This window comes from Podarcis gaigeae, assembly GCF_964106915.1.
Source record: "Podarcis gaigeae genome assembly, chromosome: 6".
Taxonomy (NCBI): Eukaryota; Metazoa; Chordata; class Lepidosauria; order Squamata; family Lacertidae; genus Podarcis; species Podarcis gaigeae.
The window spans coordinates 94,107,556-94,133,798 of NC_139682.1; the positions used below are offsets into that span (position 1 = coordinate 94,107,556).

The 26,243-nt window shown below is 42.5% G+C and overlaps 1 protein-coding gene across 18 annotated transcripts in view; it reads right to left on the bottom strand.

Moving 5' to 3' along the window:
• The window catches only part of RASAL2 (RAS protein activator like 2), a 222,203-nt gene that overhangs the window by 60,956 nt on the left and 135,004 nt on the right, over positions 1-26,243 (bottom strand). For 15 of the 18 annotated variants that reach the window (XR_014565523.1, XR_014565524.1, XM_083743739.1 and 12 more), the window contains 2 exons: positions 19,427-19,533; positions 6,679-6,788 (listed from right to left, as the gene is read on the bottom strand). Coding sequence is in view for 16 of the 18 variants with exons in the window: in XM_083743739.1 (XP_083599865.1) it covers positions 6,679-6,788; positions 19,427-19,533 (217 nt within the window). In the remaining 2 variants the exon portion in view is untranslated. Of the gene's footprint in view, positions 1-6,678; positions 6,789-19,426; positions 19,534-20,135; positions 21,625-25,521; positions 25,619-26,243 lie in introns of those variants that run through there. The other 3 variants (XM_083743740.1, XM_083743743.1, XM_083743742.1) reach the window with 3 other exon arrangements.

The following is a 26,243-nucleotide window of genomic DNA, read 5'->3' on the forward strand; positions in this document are numbered from 1 at the left end:
TGGATTGGATTGACGGGCTGCATGCTGTCAAGAGAAACTGCTGCAGACCTCAGATGGGTGGATAATGCAGGCATAGTACAGTGGTGCCTCGCAAGACGAAATTAATCCGTTTCGTGAGGCTCTTCGTATAGCGGTTTTTTCGTCTTGCGAAGCAAGCCCATTGACAGCTTAGCGGATTAGCGCTATTAGCGGTTTAGTGGCTTTTAGCGGATCAGCTGATAAGCGGCTTAGCGGCTTAGGAAAAAGGGGGGGAAGGGGGGAAAACCCGCAGGAACTCGCAAGACATTTCGTCTTGCGAAGCAAGCCCATAGAGAAATTCATTTTGCGAAGCGCCTCCAAAACGGAAAACCCTCTCGTCTAGCGGGTTATCCGTCTTGCGAGGCATTCGTCTTGCGGGGCACCACTGTATGTTAAGGCGGCTACTTTACTGGTACCAGTACAGAAGCTGAAGTAATTTTCCCCACTGTCAGATGAGAGTTTTACGTCCCAACACAAATCCCCACTCACTATCCAAACAGGATTCTTCTGCTGCCAATAATCAATCTTATCAGTCTTCTTCACTCTTCCGTTTCTACAGAAGCGTTCTGTAGCTTAATGCTACAGTTTATAAACGGCTATCTTTGTCTTGACATTTACAAATGTATTTCAGGTTCTATAGACTGTAGGGAGTAGATTTGAGCCCAAACTCCACTATGGAGTCAAAGGAGTCTGCTTATAGGAAGATGTGGCAAAGCCCTGTTTAGCTGATAGTTGCTTCTCTGCACAACTCGCCTACCACAGACTATGTAAAACTCACAGCATGCCCTTTTAAAAGACAGGCGAAACAGGGAAATCACTATTTTAAAAAATAAGCTGTTTTTTATTTGGATCAAGAGGCTGATTGGCTTTCCATCAGACCACCCCCTTATAAACAATGCACTATGTCCTACAGTATTATTTCCCATATATGTTGGCTGAAGGGGTGAAAGCAGCAACCTATTATTTTTGCAGGGGCTGGGGCTTCCCTGACACCCCCTCCAAGGATAGGATTCACGTCTCTGCTCCTCCCTTGATCTATTTTTTTGCTTTGCTTTCATTCCCCAACTCCTGTTCAGAATAAGAGAAAATGCTAAGACAATTTTGCTTTGTTATAAAATGGCATTTGTGGAGCCTCAGACAATGATAGTCTTGAGCTCGGGATGCCCACTGGTGACAGCATTTGGAAAAAATATTAACCATACCAATCCCCAGCAAAGCTTGTGGGGAAATAATTATAGAAAAATGTCTTTCATCCTTTAACAACAGTGTGAACTGATCAGATTAAAAAAAAAAAAAGTATAAAAGTTACAAAAATACTGAAAGGAAAGAAACTATTTTCAGCATTTAAAATGGAGATTTACAAGGAATCACAGATGCACATTTTAATATTAAACAAGATAAAAGCATTAAGCTTAAACAAGATGTTCCAGGAAGGAACGTGAGCTCCCTACGCTACTCAAAACTCCAACCCTAATGACTTTCACAAATGATGCCATCTATCAGGTTACTCATAACTACAAGCTAAAGCCCTCATGCTAGAAGCTAGGAGAAAAGCTCAGCATGCTCAGCCGCCAGCTGTTATCTGACAATAAACGAAATTAAATAGCCAGATTGTCTCCTAGGATGAAACTATTTGTAGTAATACCCTCCCCCCTATACCCTTGCAGCCTTCAAGGATTTGTATTTTTTCAAAAACGGCCACTTTTACGAAGTTCCAGCAACAGTGAAAACTGAACACGGCATAAAAGGTTGTTCAGCTTCTTAAATCCCAACTGAGAGCACTTCTTTCTGGATCTTGTCTAAAGTGGTCACTTTTCTGCTTTTTAAAATTGGAATACTAAATTCCAACACTAACGGTGCCTCCGTCTTATCTGGATTGAGTTTCAGTTTGTTGGTTCTCATCCAGTCCATTACTGAGGCAAGGTAACAGTCCAGCACTTCTGCCGCCTCACCTGCAGATGTAAAGGAGGAGTGGAGCTGAGTGTCATCAGCATCTTGCTGACTCCAAACCTCCAGAAAACTCCACTCAGTGGTTTCATGTACATGTTGAACAGCAGAGGGGATAGGATCAAACCCTGCGTAAACTCACATTGAAGGCTCCAAGGGGCTGAAAAGCAAAACCCTCCGGGAACGACAATTCAAGTAGGGCTGGAACCACTGGAAAGCAAGGCCACCCAGCCCTAACTGAGACAGCTGCTGCAAAAGGATACCATGGTCAATGGTAATGAAAGCCACTGAGAGGTTGAGATCATCATACTGGGCCACCAAAGCAGTTTCTGTGTCAAAACCAGGCCCAAACCCCGACTGAAATGGATCTAGAAAATCAGTGTCCTCCGAGAGCAGCTGGATCTGGTCTGTGACCAATCGTTCCAGAACCTTGCTCAGTACGGCCGATCTGTCCTGTAACTAAATCTTTCCCTCCTACATTCTATTACAACTATTTCTGCTTCTTCTTTTTCATACAGCCTTCCCCCCCCCTAAAATCCTCAATATTGTGAAATTTCATTATCAACCCTGCATATTTACATAGCGTTAGGCACAGAAATACAGGACGCAGGTGGCGCTGTGGGTTAAAGCCTCAGCGCCTAGGACTTGCCGATCGAAAGGTCGGCGGTTCGAATCCCCGCGGCGGGGTGCGCTCCCGCTGCTCGGTCCCAGCGCCTGCCAACCTAGCAGTTCGAAAGCACCTCCGGGTGCAAGTAGATAAATAGGGACCGCTTACCAGCGGGAAGGTAAACGGCGTTTCCGTGTGCGGCTCTGGCTCGCCAGAGCAGCGATGTCACGCTGGCCACGTGACCCGGAAGTGTCTCTGGACAGCACTGGCCCCTGGCCTCTTGAGTGAGATGGGCGCACAACCCCAGAGTCTGTCAAGACTGGCCCGTACGGGCAGGGGTACCTTTACCTTTACCTTTAGGCACAGAAATATATGACCTGCTCAAATAGGACTTCTCTGCTGAGATTCTGTGTTAAGAGAGCTCAATAGCAGGCTGTGGACTTGCATGTTCCCTGCCCTGCTTCCCTCATTGTGGGTAATAAATAGAGTAATAAACCATTTAAAAGAATTGCCAGGGCCCCTTGTTGTATTAGAGATGGAATGAGGGGAGCAGTAGGGAGGGGGAGGGAGCATCAGGATTTGAGACCCAGTCCTGACCTTAACTCAGTAGGCTAAGCAAATTCTGAAACAGGCAAAGAGTATCTCTGAAACACAATTATTTATTTGGACCAAAGCAAGTGCAATCTACTGCTAACAGGTTGTAGCAATGAGCTGTGTCAGTAGCTGGAGACTAGGAACCTGAAAGATGTAGGAATGTGCCAGCAGAGAGGGTAAGGGCGATTGTCATTTCTCATATTACGTCCTCTCTGGGATTTAGGTAACTCAATTCTTCGAACAAGCTCAGACTGCAATATGGACAAAAGTGTCTGCTCAAGATTTCCTCTTTTCTATTGTCCTAAAGGGCTTTTGAGCCAAGCGGGTTATCAGCTTTTAAATGCAATGGCTTTTAAAAACAAAACAAAACACTGACCTGAAGGTCTAAGTCTGAAAAAAATGTACAGTGTTCTCCTTGTCACTCGGAAAGGGGAGAAAGCTCACAGGCGTTAGTTGTTGTTGTTTTTTGATGAGAGTACACTCTAGACTTAAGATGCCGTATATCCGCTGTATTTTTTGGCATATGTGGCCAAATTTGAAGGGAGCAACCAAGGAGAGGGTCTCAACTGACTGAGGATACCACTAACCCTTGCAGAAAAACAGCAGGGGATTTAAGTCTTCAAACTATCCTCCAAGCTCCATAAAATAGTTATTTGGTCTACACCACGCTTCCTCAACCTCGACCCTCTAGATGTTTTTGGCCTGCAACTGCCGTGATCCCTAGCTAGCAGGACCAGTGGTCAGGGATGATGGGAATTACAGTCTTCCTTCCCACTTCTGGTCATTGTGCCTCTGAAGTAAAAAGGTAAAGGTAAAGGGACCCCTGACAATTAAATCCAGTTGCGAAGTTGGATGGGCAGGAGGCAGCGATGCTCTGAGAGGGTCAGAGATCCCTGCCCTCCCTCAGTGTAAGAGGAAGGGATGGTGGTGCTGGGGAGGGAGGCAGGTGAGCAAAGTAGGGAAGTCCTGGGTAATAGTAATAATAATGATAATAATGATAATAATAATGGTAAAGGTAAATGAACCCCTGACAGTTAATTCCAGTCGCAAACGACTCTGGGGTTGCGGCGCTCATCTCACTTTAAAGGCCGAGGGAGCCAGCGTTTGTCCGCTTCCACAGACAGTTTTTCCAGGACATGTGGCCAGCATGACTAAGCCGCTTCTGGCGAAACCAGAGCAGCGCACGGAAACGCTATTTACCTTCCGGCCAGAGCAGTACCTATTTATCTACTTGCACTGTGTTGAACTGTTAGGTTGGCAGGAGCTGGGACCGAACAAAGGGAGTTCACCAGTTGCGGGGATTCGAACTGCTGACCTTTCGATCAGCAAGCCCAAGCGGCACAGTGGTTTAACCCACACCTCTGAAGTAATGAGAGGGAAAGAAAGAACTGGGATTTTCAGAGGCAAACTTCTGTTTGTTTCCAAGCCAACTGTTATGGGGAGAGGGTGGGTTTAGAGAAGCCTCTGTATTTGCCCAACCCAGCTGGGGAAACAAATCATTTAAAACTTTTGTCTTCCCTCTGCCCAGCTCTGCCATCAATCGTTACAGGTTCCCTCTTGTATCTGTTTATTGTTGCATATGGACATTAAGCCTGTGGGGACAGACAAGCAACCATGCAAGCAGTGCTAATCTATAAACTGGCATCAGTTCCTAAAACACACATTGTTTTTCTTGAGCTCCTCCCAAATCATGGCTCTTTCTTTGAAGATACAGTGGTGCCCCGCAAGACGAATGGCTCGCAAGACGAAAAACCCGCTAGACGAAAGGGTTTTCCGTTTTGGAGGCGCTTCGCAAAACGAATTTCCCTATGGGCTTGCTTTGCAAGACGAAATGTCTTGCGAGTTTTTCTGACTTTTTTTCCCTCCCCCCCTTTTCTAAGCCGCTAAGCCGCTTATCTGCTTATCCGCTAAGCTGATAAGCCGCTAAAAGCCGCTAAGCCGCTAATAGCGCTAATCCGCTAAGCCGTCAATGGGCTTGCTTCGCAAGACGAAAAAAACCGCTAGACAAAGAGAATCGTGGAACGGATTCTTTTCGTCTTGCGGGGCACCACTGTACCTACAAAATCTGAACTCTCTCTCCCCCCGAGCTTGTTGTCCCTCACTATCTAGGACCCAACACAGCAGAGCCCACATAATAGATCATGTGCAATCCATCTTTATAGTCCAGTAATAAGATACACCAAAACAAAAACAAGGGGGTCAGAAGAAACCTATAGTTGCTACAGTGATTAAAGAATAAATGCTGTCCACTGAAAGTCATATCCGGAAGAAAGGCTTTCCACAAATCATAGAATTAACAAGGCAGTTAGATGTCTGTAAAGCTTTTCTGTCACCATGATTTTATTTTGCTGCTCTCTAAGCAAAGAAGATAATGATATCGATTGAGGCAGCACACTATGACCACTGCAAATAGCAACACTGGCCCCGATGAGAAAATGAAAATAAGCATGCCACAATATTGTCACTTGTGTGACAATATTTTCAGCCCAAATGGTCTTGGGAAGTGAGGAGAATAAACCCATAGGATTGAAAGTCCTTTACCATTCTCTTCTCGCCATAGGAAGAGGTGAGGTGGAAGATATCACAGTTATCTGAACAAGGGATCTTCCCAGTTCTTAGAAGATTAAACCCTTTTTAAAGAAGGTTTAAATACCCAGGATTCAAATAACTATGGGATCTATCACTTCATCATTCGATAGTCCATGATCCACTGGTTTCCTCAAGTGAAAGCTTATGCCGCAATAAACAAGTTAGCAATGCCATTTGGACCACTGCTATAGGTGTGAATGGGAGGAAATGTAGCCAGACTCAGCCCAGTCTCCTCAGAGGAGGAGGACACTCTGAAAACATTCCAAGCAATACTGCAGTAGCTGAAAGGAACCGAATGGAAACATGGAGCCACACCCATTGAGCATGTGCACCAGAGTCAGGCTTCCCCCCAAAGCTCTGTTCAGCTCTGGGATGTTATAAATCATGGGTAGGCAAACTAAGACCCGGAGGCCGGATCCTGCCCAATCGTCTTCTCAATCCGGCCCGCGGTCAGTCCAGGAATCAGCATGTTTTTACATGAGTAGAAAGTGTGCTTTTATTTAAAATGCATCTCTGGGTTATTTGTGGGGCCTGCCTGGTGTTTTTACATGCGTAGAATGTGTCCTTTTATTTAAAATGCACCACTGGGTTATTTGTGGGGCATAGGAATTCAGTCATTTTTCTTCTTTTTTTCAAAAAGTTTGCTGAACCCTGTTATAAATGAAGCTTTGAACAGGCTCAGAAACCAGTTGCAGAGAGACTACAAAGAAGAACATGGATTTTTAAATGGGGCTATAAGTAGTGTAAGTAGGTTGTGAATTGCAACCTATGCCAACTATTTTGAAAAAACACAACAAGATAAGTAACCTTCGTTCTAAGTGTGACTTCCTGGTTTCATACGCAATATGAGCATATCCACAGATTAATGCAACTTGCCAAATGTCTGGAAGGGAAGAGGAGCGACCCTCCATGACGATTCTTACCTGTCCTCAGTGGGTCGAAGGGATGGAAGGCGGAAGCTGGTATTCCTATCCAATTTTGACTGGCTCTTCGTTCTTTTGATTGACCCTTTAAGCCGTTTACTGAAGAAGCCCTAAAAGAAAAAGGCACAGAAGCGAAACAATTCAAATTATGATTTCTTTGTAAAGGAAACCTGTTGCTGAGTAACGATTAACTTGGTAATCGTGAAAGGAATTATTTGTCAGAAAATATTCCACTATGAAGGCCACAGGGAGGTTCCTCAACTCACAGTCTAAATTCAAATGGCAGTCAGACAGACACACCTCACCTTGTGCTCCAGGCACAAATCCAGACCAATGGAAAAGGTAGAGAGCACACTGTGCTTTAAAGTCACTAAGGAGGAACCCCAGGGAATCAAGCGCTTCCTGTCAGCAACAAGGCCACAGCAAACACCTAAAATAATTGATGCGGTAATGTGTGCCTTTTAATTAAATGCAAGTAAACTATAAATGTATGCAGAAACACTCAGGGTGGCATAAACTCCAAGTGATGCTAACTGGAAGTCTGATGGAGTAGGAAGCAAGTCTGCGATCCTGCCCCAATTTATCGAGTATATTTAAATTAATGTATGTCTCATCAAACCTCAGCACAGATATCTTTTTGAAATATTGAAGTAAATGTAAGAGCACTTACAATTTAACATGTTATTGTAAACTATCAGAAGGCCATATTTAATATTTCCGTTTCTGCTACCTACCATAGTCACACACCTGAACAAAGCAGTCTCACACAGGAAAGCTTTCACATGAATAAATTTGCCCAGAAAGCTTCCGGATAATATTTTAAATAAATAAATCACCATGGCTTAATGTACCCTCTGAACCCAGACCAAGACAAACCATGAGCTGTAACCAAGGTTTTTTCTTCGCTTACAGCTCATGGTTTGCCTGGAGGAAACAAACCACGATTCCAGGTTTGTATGACATGCTAAGCCCAATCATGGCTTGGCTCACAGCAGTGCAGCAGCAGCAAAGCACATTCATGTTTGGCTTCGTGTTACAGGCAAACTGAGCCTATGTGTGTGAGATGCTGGTGCGAAGAGGCTATGCGCCACCATCAGCTCCTGTTTCCTTCAAAGAATTTCATAATACAGTGGTGCCCCGCAAGACGAATGCCTCGCAAGCCGGAAAACCCGCTAGACGAAAGGGTTTTCCGTTTTGGAGGTGCTTCGCAAAACGAATTTCCTATGGGCTTGCTTCGCAAGACAAAAATGTCTTGCGAGTTCCTGCGGGTTTTTTTCCCTCCCCCCCTTTTCCTAAGCCCTAAGCCGCTTATCAGCTGATCCGCTAAAAGCCGCTAAACCGCTAATAGCGCTAATCCGCTAAGCTGTCAATGGGCTTGCTTCGCAAGACGAAAAAAACCGCTATACGAAGAGCCTCACGGAACGGATTAATTTCATCTTGCGAGGCACCACTGTAAACAGAAATCTCTTTCTAGATCACTTCAGGTGGCCTTGGGGGCGCTGAGCACCTTCTATCAGCTTTGGCTGATAGCCTAACTTCTGTCATCTGTGCTTTGGTAATCTCTAGATTGGAGCACTGAAGTGGGGCTGCCTCTGAGGATGGTTCAGAAACTTCAACTGGTGCGGAATTCAGCAGCCAGGGTGCTCGACAGGGCAAGAGGGTTCAAGCATATCGCACCAATCCTGGCCTGACAGGACTAGATGCCAGTTAGTTTCCAGACCCCATTCAAAGTGCTGGCTTTGACCTATAAAGCCTTAAACGGCTCAGGACCGCAATTTGCTCCTATGAACCGACCCAGATCCTGTGATCATCATCTAAGACCCTTCTTTGGGTGCCCCTTCCATGGGAGGCCCAGAGAGTGGCAACACGGGAATGGGCCTTTTCTGTAGTGGCTCCCTGTTTGTGGAGTGGCTCATCTGGAGCCATCATTATATATCTTTAGGTGCCAGGCAAAAACTTCTCTTTATAACTTTTCTTTATAAACTACCCTGTGATCCGCAGATGAAAGATGACATAGAAAATTTATTATTATTAAATAAACAACTAGCCAACTTTTAGAAGACATCTGAAGGCAGCCCTGTTTAAGGAAGTTTTTAATGCCTGATGTTTTATTGTGCTTTTAATTCTGTTGGGAGCCACCCAGAGTGGCTGCGGAAACCCAGTCAGGTGGGCGGGGTATATTATTATTATTATTATTATTATTATTATTATTATTATTAAGCATGTGCTTACTCTCCTGATCTCAGTAAAAAAACTCGTGCATCAAACAAGAAGACGTTACAAACTGGGGTTTTTATCTTGTGAACCGCCCTGAAAACTTTGGATGAAGGCTGGTATCATCATCATCATCATAGAGAAAGGAAAGCTGCTTTGAGCTTTTGCTTTGTTTTCACCATCAAGCACTATATAAATTTTATGAGAGAAGTAAAAATCTTGCCATCAGTGTTTACATGTACACCTTGCACTAGGTTGGAAAAACAATAAGCTTCATAGACTCAGTAATGATATCTGAATGAAACTGTCTTTACTTTTTATGTAGAAAGATTAGTATAGCAAGGAGGATTTGACTAAGTTAATTATTTGTTGCCTATTAGCAGGGCTTCTGTTTACAGATTGTGAGCTTCAACACTACTAAAAGCTAATTCCACTAGATGCCTATTGGCTATCAAGTGAAGAAAACAGAAACCTTACCTTCAAATCATGATAAATTAAAACTTTAAAGTTTTCAGTGGATGCCCCAGATAGTTCTGTTTGCTTTAGGCATTTTAAATTATTTTGCTTTAATTAATATAATTTCAAAAGCATGTTGTTACTGTAACTCATCCTGAGTAAACTGTATGTAGGAAAATGGGGTAAAATGAAGAAACGAGTAATAAAAAATTCAGCTCATTTGAGAACAGAGAGCTGTTGATCTCTTGTCAAAAATGCTGGTGGAAAGAACAATAATGCTAAAGTAGGCTTCCCTAAAAATGAAATGGCAGCTTTGTTAAGAGCAGTGTTTATGTAGCTGTGCATAGCATAAAAAATCAACCCAGTTCACTGGACGTTTTAGTGCAGACTTTGAAAAGTGCCATTAAAAAGCGGATAATCAATACATGCTTTAGGCTCTCTCTTGAGCCCAGTGTTGCAAGCAGACTAGAATAACAAAGGCATCTATACAAGGGAAGGTCAAGGTACACATGAGGCTGTATGAACAAGGTGACAGCAAGGAATATTATTTTTCTTATGATTATTTGATGATGGTAGGCTTAGTTTTAATATTGTACTTTAGAGCAGTCTTCACTAACTTGGTTCTCCCCAGACGTTCAACTCCCATCAAGCCTCAGCCATTATGGGCAAAGGTCATTGTGATGGTTCTAGGGGTTGCTTGTGTGTAAATCGGCGCCACACCTGGCTGGGTTACCTGGGCGAACCTTTCTCTCTGGACAGCCACTCACCCGTGGCTGCCTCAATCGCTGGCAGAATCTATCAGTGGGCGTTTCTTGAACTTCTTCCAGCAAAGAAGCTCTTTGACGCCTAGTCTCTGCCTACTCTCCCTGCGCGGAAGCCTTCTGCGCAGGGAGGGTGTGAGCAGCGGAGGACCCGTGCTCTCCCCGCTGGTCCCTGTCAAGCAGTCATGGGACCGCCTCGCCAATTCCCCCATCTGCTCCCCTTCTCCACTGGTGCTACGCTGATTTCCTTTCCCAGAAGATGGGCTGCCTCTCTCCCTCCTGGGACGCTCTCCGGCATCCCTCTGGAGCCCTCCCTCTCCCTCTGGCTCCGATGGCAGTTCCCTGACAGTCAGGGATAGGAGCTGTAATACAAAACACCAGCTTGGCAAAGGCTGCTTTGGAGTGTTCAAAATGTCTCCCATCTATTCCTTTGTAAGCCTTGTAAGAACTTTAAGCTAGGTCAGCATTATTCCACATGACAGTAGGGTGGGGTCTGAGGCCAAGAAAGAGGGGCTTTCCTAAAACTACCCAGCAGATATATAGCAGAAGCAAGATCCCAACCTCAATTTTAACCACTATACTAATTTTGATTCAAATGCATAAGCTTTAGATAACCTTGAACATGCCTAATCAAGATACTTGAAGCATGGAAATTGAAAACTGACTTTCTCTTGTGGTATGACTCTGTAAATTTGCTCCTCAGCAATAAAAATACATCCTGTCTTCCACAGTAACAAAACGTGTTAGCAGGTGCACTAAAAACTAACTAAGGCTGCAATAATTGTGTATATGCTTACCTGGGACCAATTTCTATGGGTACAATTTACCTAAGTATGATTGAACTCAACAAAGCTTACTTCCTGGTGGAAATGCATTGGATTGAACTGTAATCGGCTTGCAAGCTGTCTATAGACAGGGGCATCCCAAACCCAGATGAAACAGGTCCTATACACCAGCAAGAACTCTCAGTAAAACTCCCATGAGATGGGCTACGTCTCCACAAAGCTAATGCTCCTTAAATCCCTGGGCTGGTGACGGCAGTAACATTATCCCCCTCCCCCCATTTTAACAAAATTAATATATTTCTACCCTGCCTCATTAAATATAATTTTAATGTGTCTTCTTCAAACTGTAGGACATCAGTAAACCAAATAATAAACCAAGAAACAATGACAATAAAAATAGCAGGATGCCACAATAACCAAAGCCACTACAACGTAGAAAATTATTTGGTCTCAGAGCATGCATGCTGGAGAAGGAGAACTCTTTTTTCAGAAGATGCCACTGAGAGGTGAACACTATAGAATAGGGCGGGGGGAGAGAGTAACTAGTTTGCAAGGAAATGAACCCGGGGACCAGAAATAAGAAGGTACAGAGATATGCCCTGCTTTAATAGACGTAAAGGACCCCTGGATGGTTCAGTCCAGTCAAAGGCGACTATGGGGTTGCGGCGCTCATCTCGTTTCAGGCTGAGGGAGCCGGCGTTTGTCTGTAGACAGCTTTCCGGGTCACGTGGCCAGCAAGACTAAACTGCTTCTGGCGCAACGGGACACCGTGATGGAAAGCAGAGCGCACGGAAATGCCGTTTACCTTCCCGCTGCACTGGTACCTATTTATCTACTTGCACTGGTGTATTTTTGAATTGCTAGGTTGGCAGGAGCTGGGACAGAGCAACTTTGAACTGCTGACCTTCTGATCAGCAAGCCCAAGAGCCTCAGTGGTTTAGACCACAGCGCCACCCGCTCCCGCTTTAATAGAAGGACAAATTGCAAGGTAAATAAATCCACTCAGTGGCAACTTTCTTGGGTTCTACAAAACTAAAGGGGGAAAACAGGAGGCATCTAGCAAAACTAGATGATCAGGCAAATTGAAGCAGATGGAACTCACCAGGTATACCTGTATGGTAGCATATTTAGACAAAAGGATAAGAATTATGGACATATACTGATATGCAACAACTTAACTCGAAGTTTATAAAAAGGTAACTAGAAAGCGGTTACGAGGAAGCAATGTAAGCATCTCTTTGGAACATGCCTGTTTAATGCACAGAGGCAAAGAAGAAAGGGAGGTTGTACAAATTTCAGAAGGGCAGGATAGAAACAGCAAAGAAAAACACTACAATTATATTTCATTCTATCTTTCATTTTCATCTAATAGAAAAGGGAGAGGGGGATGTATCTGTGCACAAAGGAAGAGTAAAACAAATTAAAATGCAGCTTAGGAATAGAAGTAACAGCTGAGCCCCACTTCACCCTGTTTCATAATACATAAGCCAAAGGAAAACATGATGTTACTATTCTTCTACAGCGCAGGAGGGTCACTGCATAACAAGAATAGAATTTTCATTGTCATGTAGCACATAATCATCCTCTTAAAATGCAGGTAAGGTATCTGAGACACAAATGTTTCATTATAAAAAAGATTACACGTTATTTAAATTGGAATAATAATTATAGTAGCTTTAACCAGGTTTAAAAATACGTAAGTATAAGTTTATTGTGAGAAAGGATCGGGTCAGAATGCAACATTGTTTGCATCTAGGTAAATTTTAAGCAGATATTATTGGGCCCAGAATACTAACAGGTTAGCCCCAGCTATAGTTGCACTACCAGGTAAGGGCTTAAGATGCAGCGCCAAAAAAAGTTCATGGCTTCCATTAATTTCCTCCAAAGTCTGTTTCCCGATATTAAATACGTGGGAACTAGCTACTGTGAATTAAGTGTGCTGTAGGGCATTCTGCACATGCTTAGAGGCATTCTGGCAACCTATCGAGGAGTCCAGAGGTGGAAAATACTTGCTAAGATGCAAATGGAAGATGGGCTCTCTGGCACTGAAATCGGGTTCCGGGGTGAAAACTGGTTTCAGTTTCAAAACCTATTTTTGGTTACACACTATACTGGGGTTGTCAACCTTTCTGGACACATGGGCCCATTCAGAAACCAGGGCAACTGCCATAGGCACTACACACTCACACTACAACCAGCCACACACCACAACCTATTCTGTTGGCTACAATAAAAAAACATATTTCAAGCCTAATTTCAGGGGGGAGATGTGACCCCCATGCATACCAAGGACGGCCTCTGTGGGGCCATGCAAACCCACAGGTGTCGCACTGGTGACTCCTGCATTATGATATCATTGCAGAAAGAGGCTTAAGAGACAGGCAAAATGTGTCAGCTTAACACTGCATTCCTGTATGACTTTTACGCCTCAAGGTATTTAAAAAATGCAAAGTGATGTTAAGCTCCTTCTGGTATGGCTATTCAATAACTTTATTTTAAAAACTGCACTTGCCTTACCAGGCAATCAGAGAAGTGATCGCTGGTTCTCTTCATAACTTGACACCCCAAAAACTCAGCATAAACTGCAGACTTTAGTGGTAAAACATTTAAAGGCCGTTAACAAAAACCATTAGCTCTGTTCTCAAAAGAAGCAGAGACTTTTAAGAATCTGAAGGGTTGCAACAAATAGGATTTATTAAAGGGAAGTCAGCCACCCCCACACCTACCCAGTGTTATTTTACACAGGTAGGAAAAGTTTTACGGCAAAGAAAATTATGAAAAAAATGCACAGAAGAGAGAAAAAAGAATGTTGGGTTCGGTGAGCAAGGCAGCATAGACATACAATCGTCAGAATTAACATGCAAATTTAAAGTACACATGCACTGTTTGCTCATACATTGAAAGGTATGTCACAAAGAAGGTGGAAAGTTTTTGCTGATCTATGAGACAATAACAAGATTTCATGTTCAGCAGCCCCCCTGCAGCACAGAACTCAAGGTCACTGAGCTGGAGTAAATTCAGGGAAGGGCTTCACAAATAATTCAAAAGCTAGAAAGTTTCATTTGAGAAGGTTGCTTTCTGCTCTGTAAAACTAAGCCTTGCCATGAATCTGAAAAGCATGAAATCAAAGCAAGAGGAAGATGCTAAGCTGAAACAAATGAGTAGCTCTGGCCTAACAAAAGAAAATTGAGGCTTCATGTCAGGAAATATTTCCCAATGTTATGGTCCATTAGATTGTGGCAGTTCTGATCAAAAGAAACAGAGAAAACTGCTTATTATCTGAATATTTTGTGGTGAATTTACAGTAGAGAACAAAATTGTAGGAACAAGAAAGTAAATAACATGTCTTCGGTTCTTCTGACTTCTTGCATACATGGCAGCGCAGCATATCTGAAGACATACCGCAAAATACAAACTGACCAACAGGTTTTTATTCAGATGCTACTCATGATGGCACAAGACCAAAAGGTGGGGAGTGCTCAAAGTTCACAACCAACCACTAGTGGAATTCCTTTGCCCTGCCTTTGTCAATCTGGCGGCAGATGGGAGACAGAATTTGGCAAAGTCAGCAGGAAACTACTAGCATCCTTTTCTATCAACATCCAGCACATCTTTGGAAATTGTCAAATTCTGTGCCATTTTGTTTCCTGTGGGAAGGAGTTCCATAGCTTAGCTTCCCTTGTGCTATTTGCTTTGTGGGGTATTGTGTCTTAACGCACCATTCATGTAGAATTTGCTGGTCTAAAAGACCCTTTCCAATCCCGCCTCTAAAAGTATCTTGAGCCATCTCCTGTTGATTCTTATCCTACTCTTTCAAACTTTCAAACTTAACTCTACACATACATACCCCACACACGCGCCCCCACCCAACATCCTGCCAGTTTTTCATGCTGCTTCCTTGGCCATTCTATATTCACTTCGTCCTCCTTAAACAGCTTTTCTCACTTACCCCTTCCTTTCTATTTCCAGTGTATCATTACAGTGGTACCTCTGGATACAAATGGGATCTGTTGCGGAGCCCCGTTTGCATCCTGAAGCGAACACAACCCATGTCTGCACTTCTGTGCATGCCCGGATCGTGATTCGCCGCTTCTGCGCATGCGCGTGATGTCATTTTTACTGTCTGCGCATGCGCAAGCGGCGAAACCCGAAAACGCTCAAACTGAAGCAGATTCAACCTGAGGTATAACTGTATTATATTTTTTAAATACAGTGGTATCTCAGTTTAAGAACAGCCCTGTTTACGAACTATTTGGTAAATGAACTTTGCAAAACCAGAAGCAGTGTTACGGTTAGCGAATTTTACCTCAATCTACAAACGGAAGCCAAAAGGTGCAAGGGCACTGGCAGTGGGAGGCCTCATTAGGGAAAGAGGGCCTCGGGTTAGGAATGGCTTTGGTTTGAGAACGGACTTCTGGAACAGATTAAGTTCGTAAACCGAGGTACCACTGTATCAGCCTTTAATCTCTTTTTAAAATATCCTTCAGCACCTCCTCTGGCCCTTCTCCTTCAGAAGGGGTGTGTGTGTGTGTGGTTGCTTGCAGCATTCCTGGACTTTTTGTCTCCTGGCATCAAGGAAATGCTGTTGTTGGCATCAGTGCAACCCAAAGGTTATGGCATGGCTAGGGGGGCACAACTGGCAAGTCATGAGGCAATAGGCAGGCTCTGGCACTGAGGTTCTTAAAAAATGATTAGAAAAACTCCTGGAGCAGAACGCTATCAATGGCTACTAGCCATGAGAGCTAGGCTCTGCCTCCCTCCATGGTCAGAGGAAGTCTGCTTCTGAATGAGAGTTGCCAGAAACACAGGAGGGGAGAGTGCTGTTCTGCTCAGGTGGGCATCTGGGCATCACAGTGAGAGCAGGATGCTGATTAGATGGGCCACTGGCATGATCCAGCAGGCTCTTACGCTCTTATGAGGTCAGGATCTGACTCTTGAGTCATGCCTTGTAAGCGTAAACTGCCAAGTGTAAGCCGATCAGTGGATATTCATCATGCAGTAAGTTGGTAAAAAATAGTAACCTCAAATATTTAAATGGAAGGGCAAAGTTGAATTTTAACCGTCAGCCTCTAAATATGGGCAGTTCCAAACACTCAACAGCCAGAGAGTTCTTTGAAGAGTTCCTTCCAAAAAGAACAAGGAAAAAAGCATTTCACTTGCAGTACATTATGTAACTGTAAATCAAAATTCCAAGCGCTGGACAAAGGCCTATTAACAGTTGTACAGTTGAGTCGCCTTCTCTGTATGGACGCCACTGTTTGGCTCCTACACGGGCAACTGCGGAAAATGTACTGGATGTGAATGTTCTATTCAGAAGTGAATTTTTAAAATAGCCTGGTTGCATTTTTAAAAGACACACACACAGGCACACCCTGAACGCAACATATCTCTAACGCCTTTATTTTGAAACCGCCAATCTGTTTCTGAGCATTATGTCATGTTTTACCCAGGAAGTGAGGGCACGAAGAGGTTGAAGTTCAGCTTGTTACATTTTTATCCCATCCCACCCAGGGGCAAATTTCTGCAGGTTAATTTCATTTTATCCTCACAACAGCTCTCTAAAAAAACTTTGGCAGCGACAGAGAACTCACCAAAGACTCCTCTATAAACCTCAGACCTGAGCTACAATGTGAACCCAGATCTTGCTAGCTCACAAGCCAAACCAAGCCTATTACACATTTCTGCCTGGAAAATCCAGTGTTCACCACATTTTGAAATGAGAGAATGTAAACGAATCTGAAAGTCTGAATACGCTTTGCATGCAAGTGCTCCTCCTCCTTGAGGATAACTTTACTATAACAGGGCTCTACTCCATGGAGCCAATAGTTTAAAAGTTGAGCCAATCCTATACCAAATACTTGAGTAAAGAGTTAAAAATCATTTGCCTGTCCACATGTCTCTGCTGCCTAGAAGTGCAAACTTGACAAAATATGAGCACATGCCTATCTTTCATACAATGCTTAATTTTACAGATAATCATTGGAATAGCAGCAAGCAAACCATCTCATCAAACCAGAAGGGTCAAGTTCTTGCAGGCAACTTCTGTGAATGGAAATCAAGTCATTTGAACGGGCCCTCAAGTGTCAAACATTGTTTGTATTTGATAATACAGTGGTGCCTCGCAAGACGAAATTAATTCGTTCCGCGAGTTTTTTCATCTTGCGATTTTTTCGTCTTGCGAAGCACGGACTTTGGAAAAGCTTCAAAAATCACCAAAGTCTTCAAAAACCTCAAAAAAGGCTACCATACCGCGTGCTATGAGTTGCTCCTCGAAGTGAATGCACGGTTTTAAGAAAAAGGAAACAAACTTGCAAGACAAAGGAAACAAACTTGCAAGACGTTTTCGTCTTGCAAAGCAAGCCCATAGGGAAATCCGTCTTGCGAAGCAACTGAAAAAACAAAAAACTCTTTCGTTTTGCGAGTTTTTCGTCTTACGAGGCATTCGTCTTGCGAGGTACCACTGTAAACATTTGGAAATACATGCTAAAACAAATTTCCCTGGGTGAAGAGATTAGGAAATGCAGCTGATTCCATGCCTCAATAAATTATTGTTGTGTTAACTGTACAATATTGATCCCAGAATATACAAATGATTATGGCAGGGTGGCTCAAAGGTTAAATAGGAGGAAGAGTAGGACCCATTACTGCAGTGTAAACTCTCTCTCTTCACTCTGACAATGCATATAACATGGATCACCTAAATGCTGACATAGCAGTGTTTAATCTGTTTGGGATAGATCTGTCATTCATTTAATACTTTTAAAAAAAGGAAAAGGGAAATGCTCAAACATACAGTTTATGCCAGGTTTGGAATGATTATATAACGAAAGCTCATTAAACGCTGATCCAGTTCAATGAAAGCAAAACTCAAAATAGTCTCTTCCTAAAAACAATCCATGATGGCTTTGTATAATAGTTTAAAAGTGCCTAATGTTAAGAACATAAATAGAACTGAATCCATTGTCAGCTGAAAATTTCTATCCTCAATAATTGGAATGGAGATAGGAGGGAGAGGAAAAAGAGGTTGGGAAAGTAAGACAGGCTGGGGGATTAAGTGAACAAAAGCACCCTTCGCCTATTTCTTGCAGACCAGTAAGTGGATCATAAAACTACTGCCCAGAATATTGTAGCTGACCACATTTTTCTTTTTTTAAAAGGTATACTTTTTAAAAAGCATGTCAGCTTTAACTTGATTTGTGCAGTAACCGAGTCGCCTTTTCTAGTAGTAGTAGTAATAATAATAATCATCATCATCATTATTAAAAGCTACATAAATATTATAGCAGTTGTGCTACAATTTTGATTCATCAATTGTTAACAAATTATGGGAAGAAATTCCTGGCTTTTGGGATTAATTGTTACAAAACCCAAGTAATTTATAACCAAATATTAGGGCTCATTGTGCAAACTGAAGGCCAATACGCAAGCCTGAAATGATAAGTAGATTTCCCCCCTTATTGCTGTTGTGAAAGTAAGGCCCTTTTGCCCAGTTGGGCAAATGAAGGGTCTCATTCCTCATTGAGTCTGAGTTTTCACACAGATACTAGCCATGAGATGCACCCAAAATGCAAATATATTTTGCAATTGAAGGGTTACATTTTGCAAACCTGATTTTTAAAGTTTATAGCATCTATGAGAGTGGCCAGCACAAATCAGGATATCCTCATTTATTGATTTGATTTGCGTACTACTCATCCAACCAACCTCTTCAGGCAGTTTACACAGAATAAAATACAAAATACAATTCATAATAAAACCACTAAAGCCAAAATAAAATAAATCACATCAGAAACTCCAGCTAAAAGCAGTGTAACACACAGCAGCTAAAACAAATAAAATAATTAAAACCAGCATAAAACTCAGTAAGGGAGGGAATAGGAGCAAAAAACTGAAGAACCCAACGAATAGTAATGGAAAGGCCTGAGGGAACAGATGGGTTGTTGCATCTAAAATACCATAGTGCAGGTACCAGGCAAGCCTGTCTGAGAAGAGCATTTCATAAGCAGAAAGCAACCCCCCAAAATGTCCTCTCCATAGAGATCACCCACATCACTTCATTAGGTGGGGTGACCTGGAGAAGACCCTCTGATGAAGTATGGAAAGGTATGTATGGGTCTCACGATCGTCCTTTTCGCATCACCTTATGGTGAAAAACAGACATCTTTCTAAAGTGTGTAACCTGGGCCAACTACACGTTTTTTATTTGGAAAAGAGCTTCGCTATCTACTATACAGTCAACACAGTGGTATCAGAAGTATTTCAGTATAACAGAGATCCATCCATATGCAGCCTTATCATATAGTTTAAGACATTTATGACTTTGGGTCAAGGATTTAAAAAAAGGCAGGGATAAGTTTTGGGTCTATCAGGAGATAAATATTAATCAGACAACTTGTGACAGTATGTCTGCCTTTTGGCTGCCTACTGAATTCTTAACCCCAAATTGATAAGGAATGCTGTTTGTTCATAGGCCATTTTAGTCACCCTGACCTTCAGCTGAGACCCCTCCCCTTCCAAGGAAAGGATACTTACCGGCACTTTGAATGGAGATGTATTTGATGGGTCCATGGGGTTGGTTTTGTCTGATGTGCTTGTCCCTGAGATACTCCGTCTGCGAGGAGACCTCTCTGCTGGGACCTCTGGAGAGGGGAAGGGGAAAAGGTGAGAAAAATGAAAGACCACTTCCCGCAGACAGACACATTTCTCACTATTTACAGGTTATGGAAACTTTACTCTCGTTTGCAAAGCGAACATCGCAAGCAATTCAAAAGACGCTGCTCTGTTCAGCACTCCCTTGGCAAAGTTACAGCACACATATTATCTGCAACTGAAAAGTACTCAGGCATGAAGGGAGTTAATTCTGCCAAGCACAATAAGGAGATGCTCCTGATATAAACTGCGCTGAACGTAATTTGTTAAAGGTTGAGGTTCGATATCATAGGGATGGTCATAATTCATAGTTCAGACAGTAACAGCCCTAACCTATGCACGTTTACCCGTAAGTAAGTCTTGAGTTAAATAGTACTTACTCTAAAGTATGCATGAACAAGACTGTAACCTAAGACCACCAAAAGATTCACACACTTGATGGTGCATAATATGAAAACCGCTGCAGATAAGAAAAAATAGGTCACTTTCTCCTTGACCTAAGCTATGACTTTGTGATCACAACATCTGCCTAAACAAAGACGACAGGATCAATATGTACATTTTTTCACAGAGAAAACCATAGATAAGATACCTTTATCACAACTGCTGCCCATTTCCAGTTCACAAACCTAAGCTTAAAGGAATGCAGCTTAACTGACAGACACTCAGCACAGAATAGAGAAAACCACATCCTAAGAAAAAGTCCATTGTTATCTTCGGGATTGAAAAGGAAGGGAGTAAACTATGATGCCGACGGCTGGCATTTTTTATTCCCGCTGTTCTCCTTTCGGGAGACAGATGCAGCTTAAAGTTCCATTTCTGGCCTCCTGGCCCTTGGGATCCGTGCTACTTCCACTTAAGAGAAAGCCGGTTTTTTCTCACTCTTCCCCCTCCCCTCGCTACAGCTTGCAGAGAGCAAGGAGGAAATGCACGAGAAGACTGCAGCTATTCAATCAATCGGTCTGAACGCACATCCTCCTCATCAGTTACTTTCAAGCTATTAACAGACACTCAGCAGCCAGCTTTCTCCTCAGTTTCAGATTATTTCCCTATCTATCCTGATCCTCCAAGTCAAAGGAGAGGCGCAACCAGCCGAGTTCCAGAAAAGGAGGTTTTCTTCACCAAAAAATAACCACGACAAGATTCCCACCAACAAATCCTTCTGTGATGCTTTTGCATAACAGAGTCTGATTTTACCAGTTCTACGGCACGGTGCATCCATGAAGACTTAAAGGGGGGGAAATCTGACATGATGAGAGATGGCATTAGAAAACTGGATCCTGACAAACTGTGAAGAGCTTCACACCAGAGGATACGTCTCTTCTTGTTTAAATGTGAATTACAATGTCAACTCTGTATCCAGAAACTTGCAAAAAAATGGGTAAAAGGCAGCATTTGGGAGATATTCCAAAGTCAACCACGCCATAAGTTTAAAACTGAAGAGGTAGATTTCTCCATGCAGGGTGGAAATTGTAGTCTGCAACAGAGATCCTTCACTTGTAACACTCTCCTTCAGCATAAACTGGTGATAAAAACAGGGTAGTATCTCTCGCCACAACCAATGGACTGTCTGCTCCTTCTTTCAGGAATACTATGTTTTTAAGTCTCTCAAAATCCTTTGCAGAGATTGCTGGTTTTATTCCAAAATGATGCCTTCTTTTCCGCAAAAGGTAAAAAAATAAGCCAATATCTTTGCAGGCAGTACGCTGGATAAGATCACAAATGGCATTTGTTCTTCAGAAAAACAAATAGAAAAAAACAAAGAACGATATAGCATATTTGGAAAAGAAGGAACTAAAAGATGTGCTTTTACTCCAGTTCCGGCACAGTCAAGCATTGCAGTGAGGCTTGGCTAGTCCTGCTATATGCTCACTCAGGAAAATTGCTCCTCCTTATCAAAGCATCTGTAGTAATTTAACACAGTCTGTTGGATTTTGCAGAGTCATACATGAAGAAGCATAAGTCTGGATCCGCCTGTCAAAAACAGACTGCTGTATTTTTTTTGGGGGGGAGGGAGGAGGTCTTGTTTTAAAGGAGGGAAGAGGAAAATCCACACTTGTCCACGCAACTTCCACCTACCAGAAATAAGTGACCTAGATCAGCCAGTCTGCAAGCTTCTGATTTCAGAAAGGCCAGAAACTTTATTAAAGAGAGTAAGAAGATAAATCCAGATAGAGATGAGATCAACTTTGCAATTGATGGACCAGGCATAGCAAAATAAGAAGGCTGCTGTTAGCCATCACAGGTACTGCTAACTGTGCATCAACTTGCTGAAAATACTGCAGCTGCTGTTTCTGTGCCCTTAAAATGGCTTTTCTGCTGAGTTGGCTGGAAAATCTATACTACTGCCACCAGGCCAAAATTAGATTGTTGCCCTCCTCTCCCAATGCATGTAACATAGTGCTTCTGCACTATTTTCACCTGCTGCAAAAATCAATGCACCTCTTCATCTTAAAATATTAAATTACCACAATTCACTGCATGACTCATTCACTAGGGCACAGATCATACTGTCTCTGAGAATCAACAGGAGCCTCAAACCTTTAGTCCATTCTCTCTATACAGCTGAAATGTGAATGACATCCTTCTTCACCAGTACACTAAGATGTGTGTGAAAATGCATGCACACAAACACACACTCATATTGTGGAAATCTATTACGTGGCAAATATTAATATTTGCAAATGTTTTGATTAGCTGTTAAAAAACATTTGTAGATTGAAACAAGCTCAGGAAATTATTCATGAAATGGCAAAGGCCTTCAGAGACAAATTACAGAGCAGCCCTTTCTTTTTAGCATATATATTAGGGCAAAAAACCCACAGGATTTATAAAGAACTTTTTGAGTATTCATGGCCCTTCATATGTCTTCTCAGAAATTCTTACAATATCCCTGCAAGGTAGGTCAGTATCCCCATGTTGCAGATGGGGATGAAGTAAAGGCTCAGAGCTTGTCTAAAAGTACCTGGGGAGTTCATGGCTGAGATAAGACTTGAATCAGTGGCACACTCATTCAATAATTCTTCAAGAACAAGTCAGGAGGAAAGAGGCTTCCTTCAAATCAAAGTGTTACAACCTTACAGTTAATGAGTTTCCGGAAAGGCAGTGATAAAACATGAAAATCACATTTAGCCGTTAGAGTCTAGCCCTTAGAGCATAAAGTGATACACTACAAGTCTTCATCAATCAAACATCCAGCTAACAGGCCTGTGGATTTCCTGTAAGCTGGTGGTCTGGTTTAGGAACCTTTAGTCCTTTTGCTTGACTTTAATGGCACTGCAGGACAGAGCTGCCCTGACAGAGTAACTACCTTGTCCTGATATAACGCCCTCCCACACCCATTATTCTGGCCCATTCTTTGGTTTCCAACCTTGATGCAGGAGCTCCCTTATCAGCTAAAATGCTAAATCACAATTAAAGGAGACAGAAGATATTAGAGAGAGGGAGAGAGAACACAATCACTTTTGTCCACTCCAAAATATAGTTACCTTTGGGGCAGTTTTACATCTGTACTGGACATAATACAGTACTTTTTATTGAAACAGGAGAAGAAAGGGGCTTTCACTTCCCAGAGTCATTTTGAATCATAGAATTGTAGAGTTGTAGATGATCCCCAAGGTTCATCTAGTCCACCTCCCTGCAATGCAGGAATATGCAGCTGTTCCAAATGGGGATTAAACCTGCAACCTTGATGTTATCAGCACCACACTCTAACCAACTGACATGCTTTCTTTTAGTTGGAAATACAGGGTGGTAGGAGGAAGATGAAAGGTCCCAGGTAGGTATGAGAAACCTGTGGCCCTTCAGTTGTTGCTTGACTACAGCTCCATCATCCCTGACCATTGGCCATGGCGGCCATGGCTAATGGGAGTCGGATTCCAACAACATCTGGAGGGCCAAATGTTCTCTATCCGTGGTCTAAGGCCTACAGAGAGGAGGTTGGGAAATACCAAACAGTGTTCAAAGGATCGCCACAGCAGGAGGAAGAAATGGGTTGAGAAATCTGATATAGGAGCAGCTGAAGTAAAACATGAGGCGGGTTGTAATCCAGTCCAAAACCAAGGATCTTCATAGCTTTAGACTAGAGGAAGCGACCTAGAGACACCAGCTGTGGATTGGTATGGTGTTAGAATGGGCAAATGCCTTCATCAGGGCCCTGCAAACTGGAGGAGCAAGCAGGATGGCTCAGAAGTTCTAACATTTGGCACAGAGGCAAGCGAGAATGAACCTTTCAATCTTCCCTTGAGTACATAAATATCTAAGGCTGGATCTAGACACATCAAAAAAGCGTTTGGCTTGCAGGGCCAAACCCACTCAAGTCAGGTCAGCCTAATCTAATTTTAGGGCTGCTGAAGAGGATTTTAAAAACGTGGAAATGTCCACGTATGCTATCATGAGCTCCTTGGAAAAAACACTGGATAGGATAAACAAGTAAAAAATGGCTAAAAGGTTAACTTCTACAGAAACATGACATGAAAACAACCGCCAAATACAATATTTCAAGAGACCAAAATTTTGGAAGTTCAACCAACAATTGTGGCACATCAAACTTGCTGACCTACTTGCTGAAATGTATCATTTAAGTACCCATCATGTTTGTGCTCCAAACCAATATCATGCAATTGTAATATGGCCTAGAACTGGGTAAACCATTGGGGATGCTGAGACTTCTGCATGGCCCATGGGTATTTAATCCTGGGATCCTGTTAATCTTTTTTAAACAAATTTCAACATTTTGGTAAAAAAACATGAGCAAGATAGCAAACTACCCGAGAGTTAAGGATTTAGCATATAAACGAAACCATCCCAGCATTTATTGTATTGTCACAGCTCTTAATTTTTATAGGGTGATGGGACTGCTCCTGGTAACACACTCTGGAACCATATGGATATACTCCAAATGACTTTATAGGTGCATTTAACATGAACAAGTGGTATGTATTTCTGCAAGCAACTAATATGGGTGACAATCCCGCCATCACTGCTGCAAGCAACACTATGAACAACTTCTATTAAACATTGTCACATGCATAATTTGCAAGGTTTCTTGAAAGTTCAACTCAAAACTGTAATAAAACTCAAAAGCCATGTTCTACATACACCAAGGAGCCAAAATGTAAAATAACAAAAGGAAGATTTGATGGCTTTGGGTTAGACAAAGGAATAGAGAATAGACTCTCCCATAACTTATTAATCATTACAGTTCAATGGAAGGTAGCAGCTAGCATCCCTCTGCCCTCCTGGTGAGGACCCAGAAACATCTGGCTGGACATAGTTGTGAGAAAGAGCTACATAGTTGGACAACACTTCCTAAGCTCTACAGCACAAAATGTAAAGTGAACAACTTTCTGCTTTATATTAACTTCTCGCTAACTAGCTTAAACAGTTTTTTATGTTGCTTCAATGCCTAGTGAAGGGAAGGAAACCAACAAGCAAAACTTCAAAGGTCACAAACCATTTTATCTGATTTATTTTGCATCTGAGTTGAATTTCAGAATTAAGTCATACTGCAGAAGTAGAATGGTTGGCATTCTAATGGGATCTCCAGGGTTTTCACGATATACTATAGAAACCATCCAATGTACATGGTGCTTTGCAAAGAAAAGTTTAGAGAGAAACCTGTGATAGGTACCTTGTGTGATACATTGCTAAAAATAGTTCCTCTTAGGTTTGTGAGTTCTAGTTAGTCAGATTCCAGTAGGCCAAGTGATCTATAAACTTGCAGACTAAACAGAACAATCAAATATTTTTAGAAAGTGTAATTGTATAAGCAATTACTGTGATACACACAAATTACTCCAGCTTTTATCTGTTTAACAGAGATCTTTTAACGTGCGGCAAACTTTAGAACTCATGCCACATCACAGAGTGCAACTAAATGCATTCCTCTGACAATTCCAGGATGAAAAACCAAACCCATCTAAGAAGTCTATGTCAATTCAATGTTTGAAGAAAGTAGTATTCCAAGCCTACCGTACCAAGAAATGACAGGAGGCTTCGCTCATCTTCTGTGCTGCTATCCAGCCACTCGGCCGCGTCTCCAGGAGAAAGGAAACTCATTCTCCAGCCAGAAAACTTCTCCATACAGAAGACAATGGCCAAACGAATCAAGGGAGGGAGGGTGGGAAAATGCAGTCCAGTACTTGAGTTATTGACTGGACTGAACAAAATGAAATGGAAAAAAGGGTGGCGGGCTTGGCTCTACTCCCAACTTCCTAGCTGACAGACCTTTCTGATGAAGGAGACATGAGGAGGAGCAGGAAAGAAAACTGGGTGCCAGTTTCTCACCTCAAGCAGGAAGAACAAAAACAATGTGATGGGGAAGTGGCCTATAGCCTGAGATGAGAAAATAGCATTTGAGAAGATAAAGGGGGGAAACAAAAGAAACAGGTCCCAATGCAGGAAAGATCAACAAGCCACCCAGCATAATAAAGTCTAATATATGACTGTCTTCCTTTGAGGTAAGGTTGAGTAAGATAAAAAAAATCAGTATCTTTGTTTTTCCAAAAAAAAAAAAGCTTAAAGATCATTAAAAACCCTGTTAACAACCAGAGAGAGCTGCATCGCCACCAGTCCCCTTTCCTGCCCCAGCTATTATTACAATAGCATCCAAGCCTCTCTTACAACGCATTTGCTCATGCAATGGCAGGTTGATCAATCTGTGAATAGGAAGAGCCCCTCCCCTCCTCCCTCACCCCCC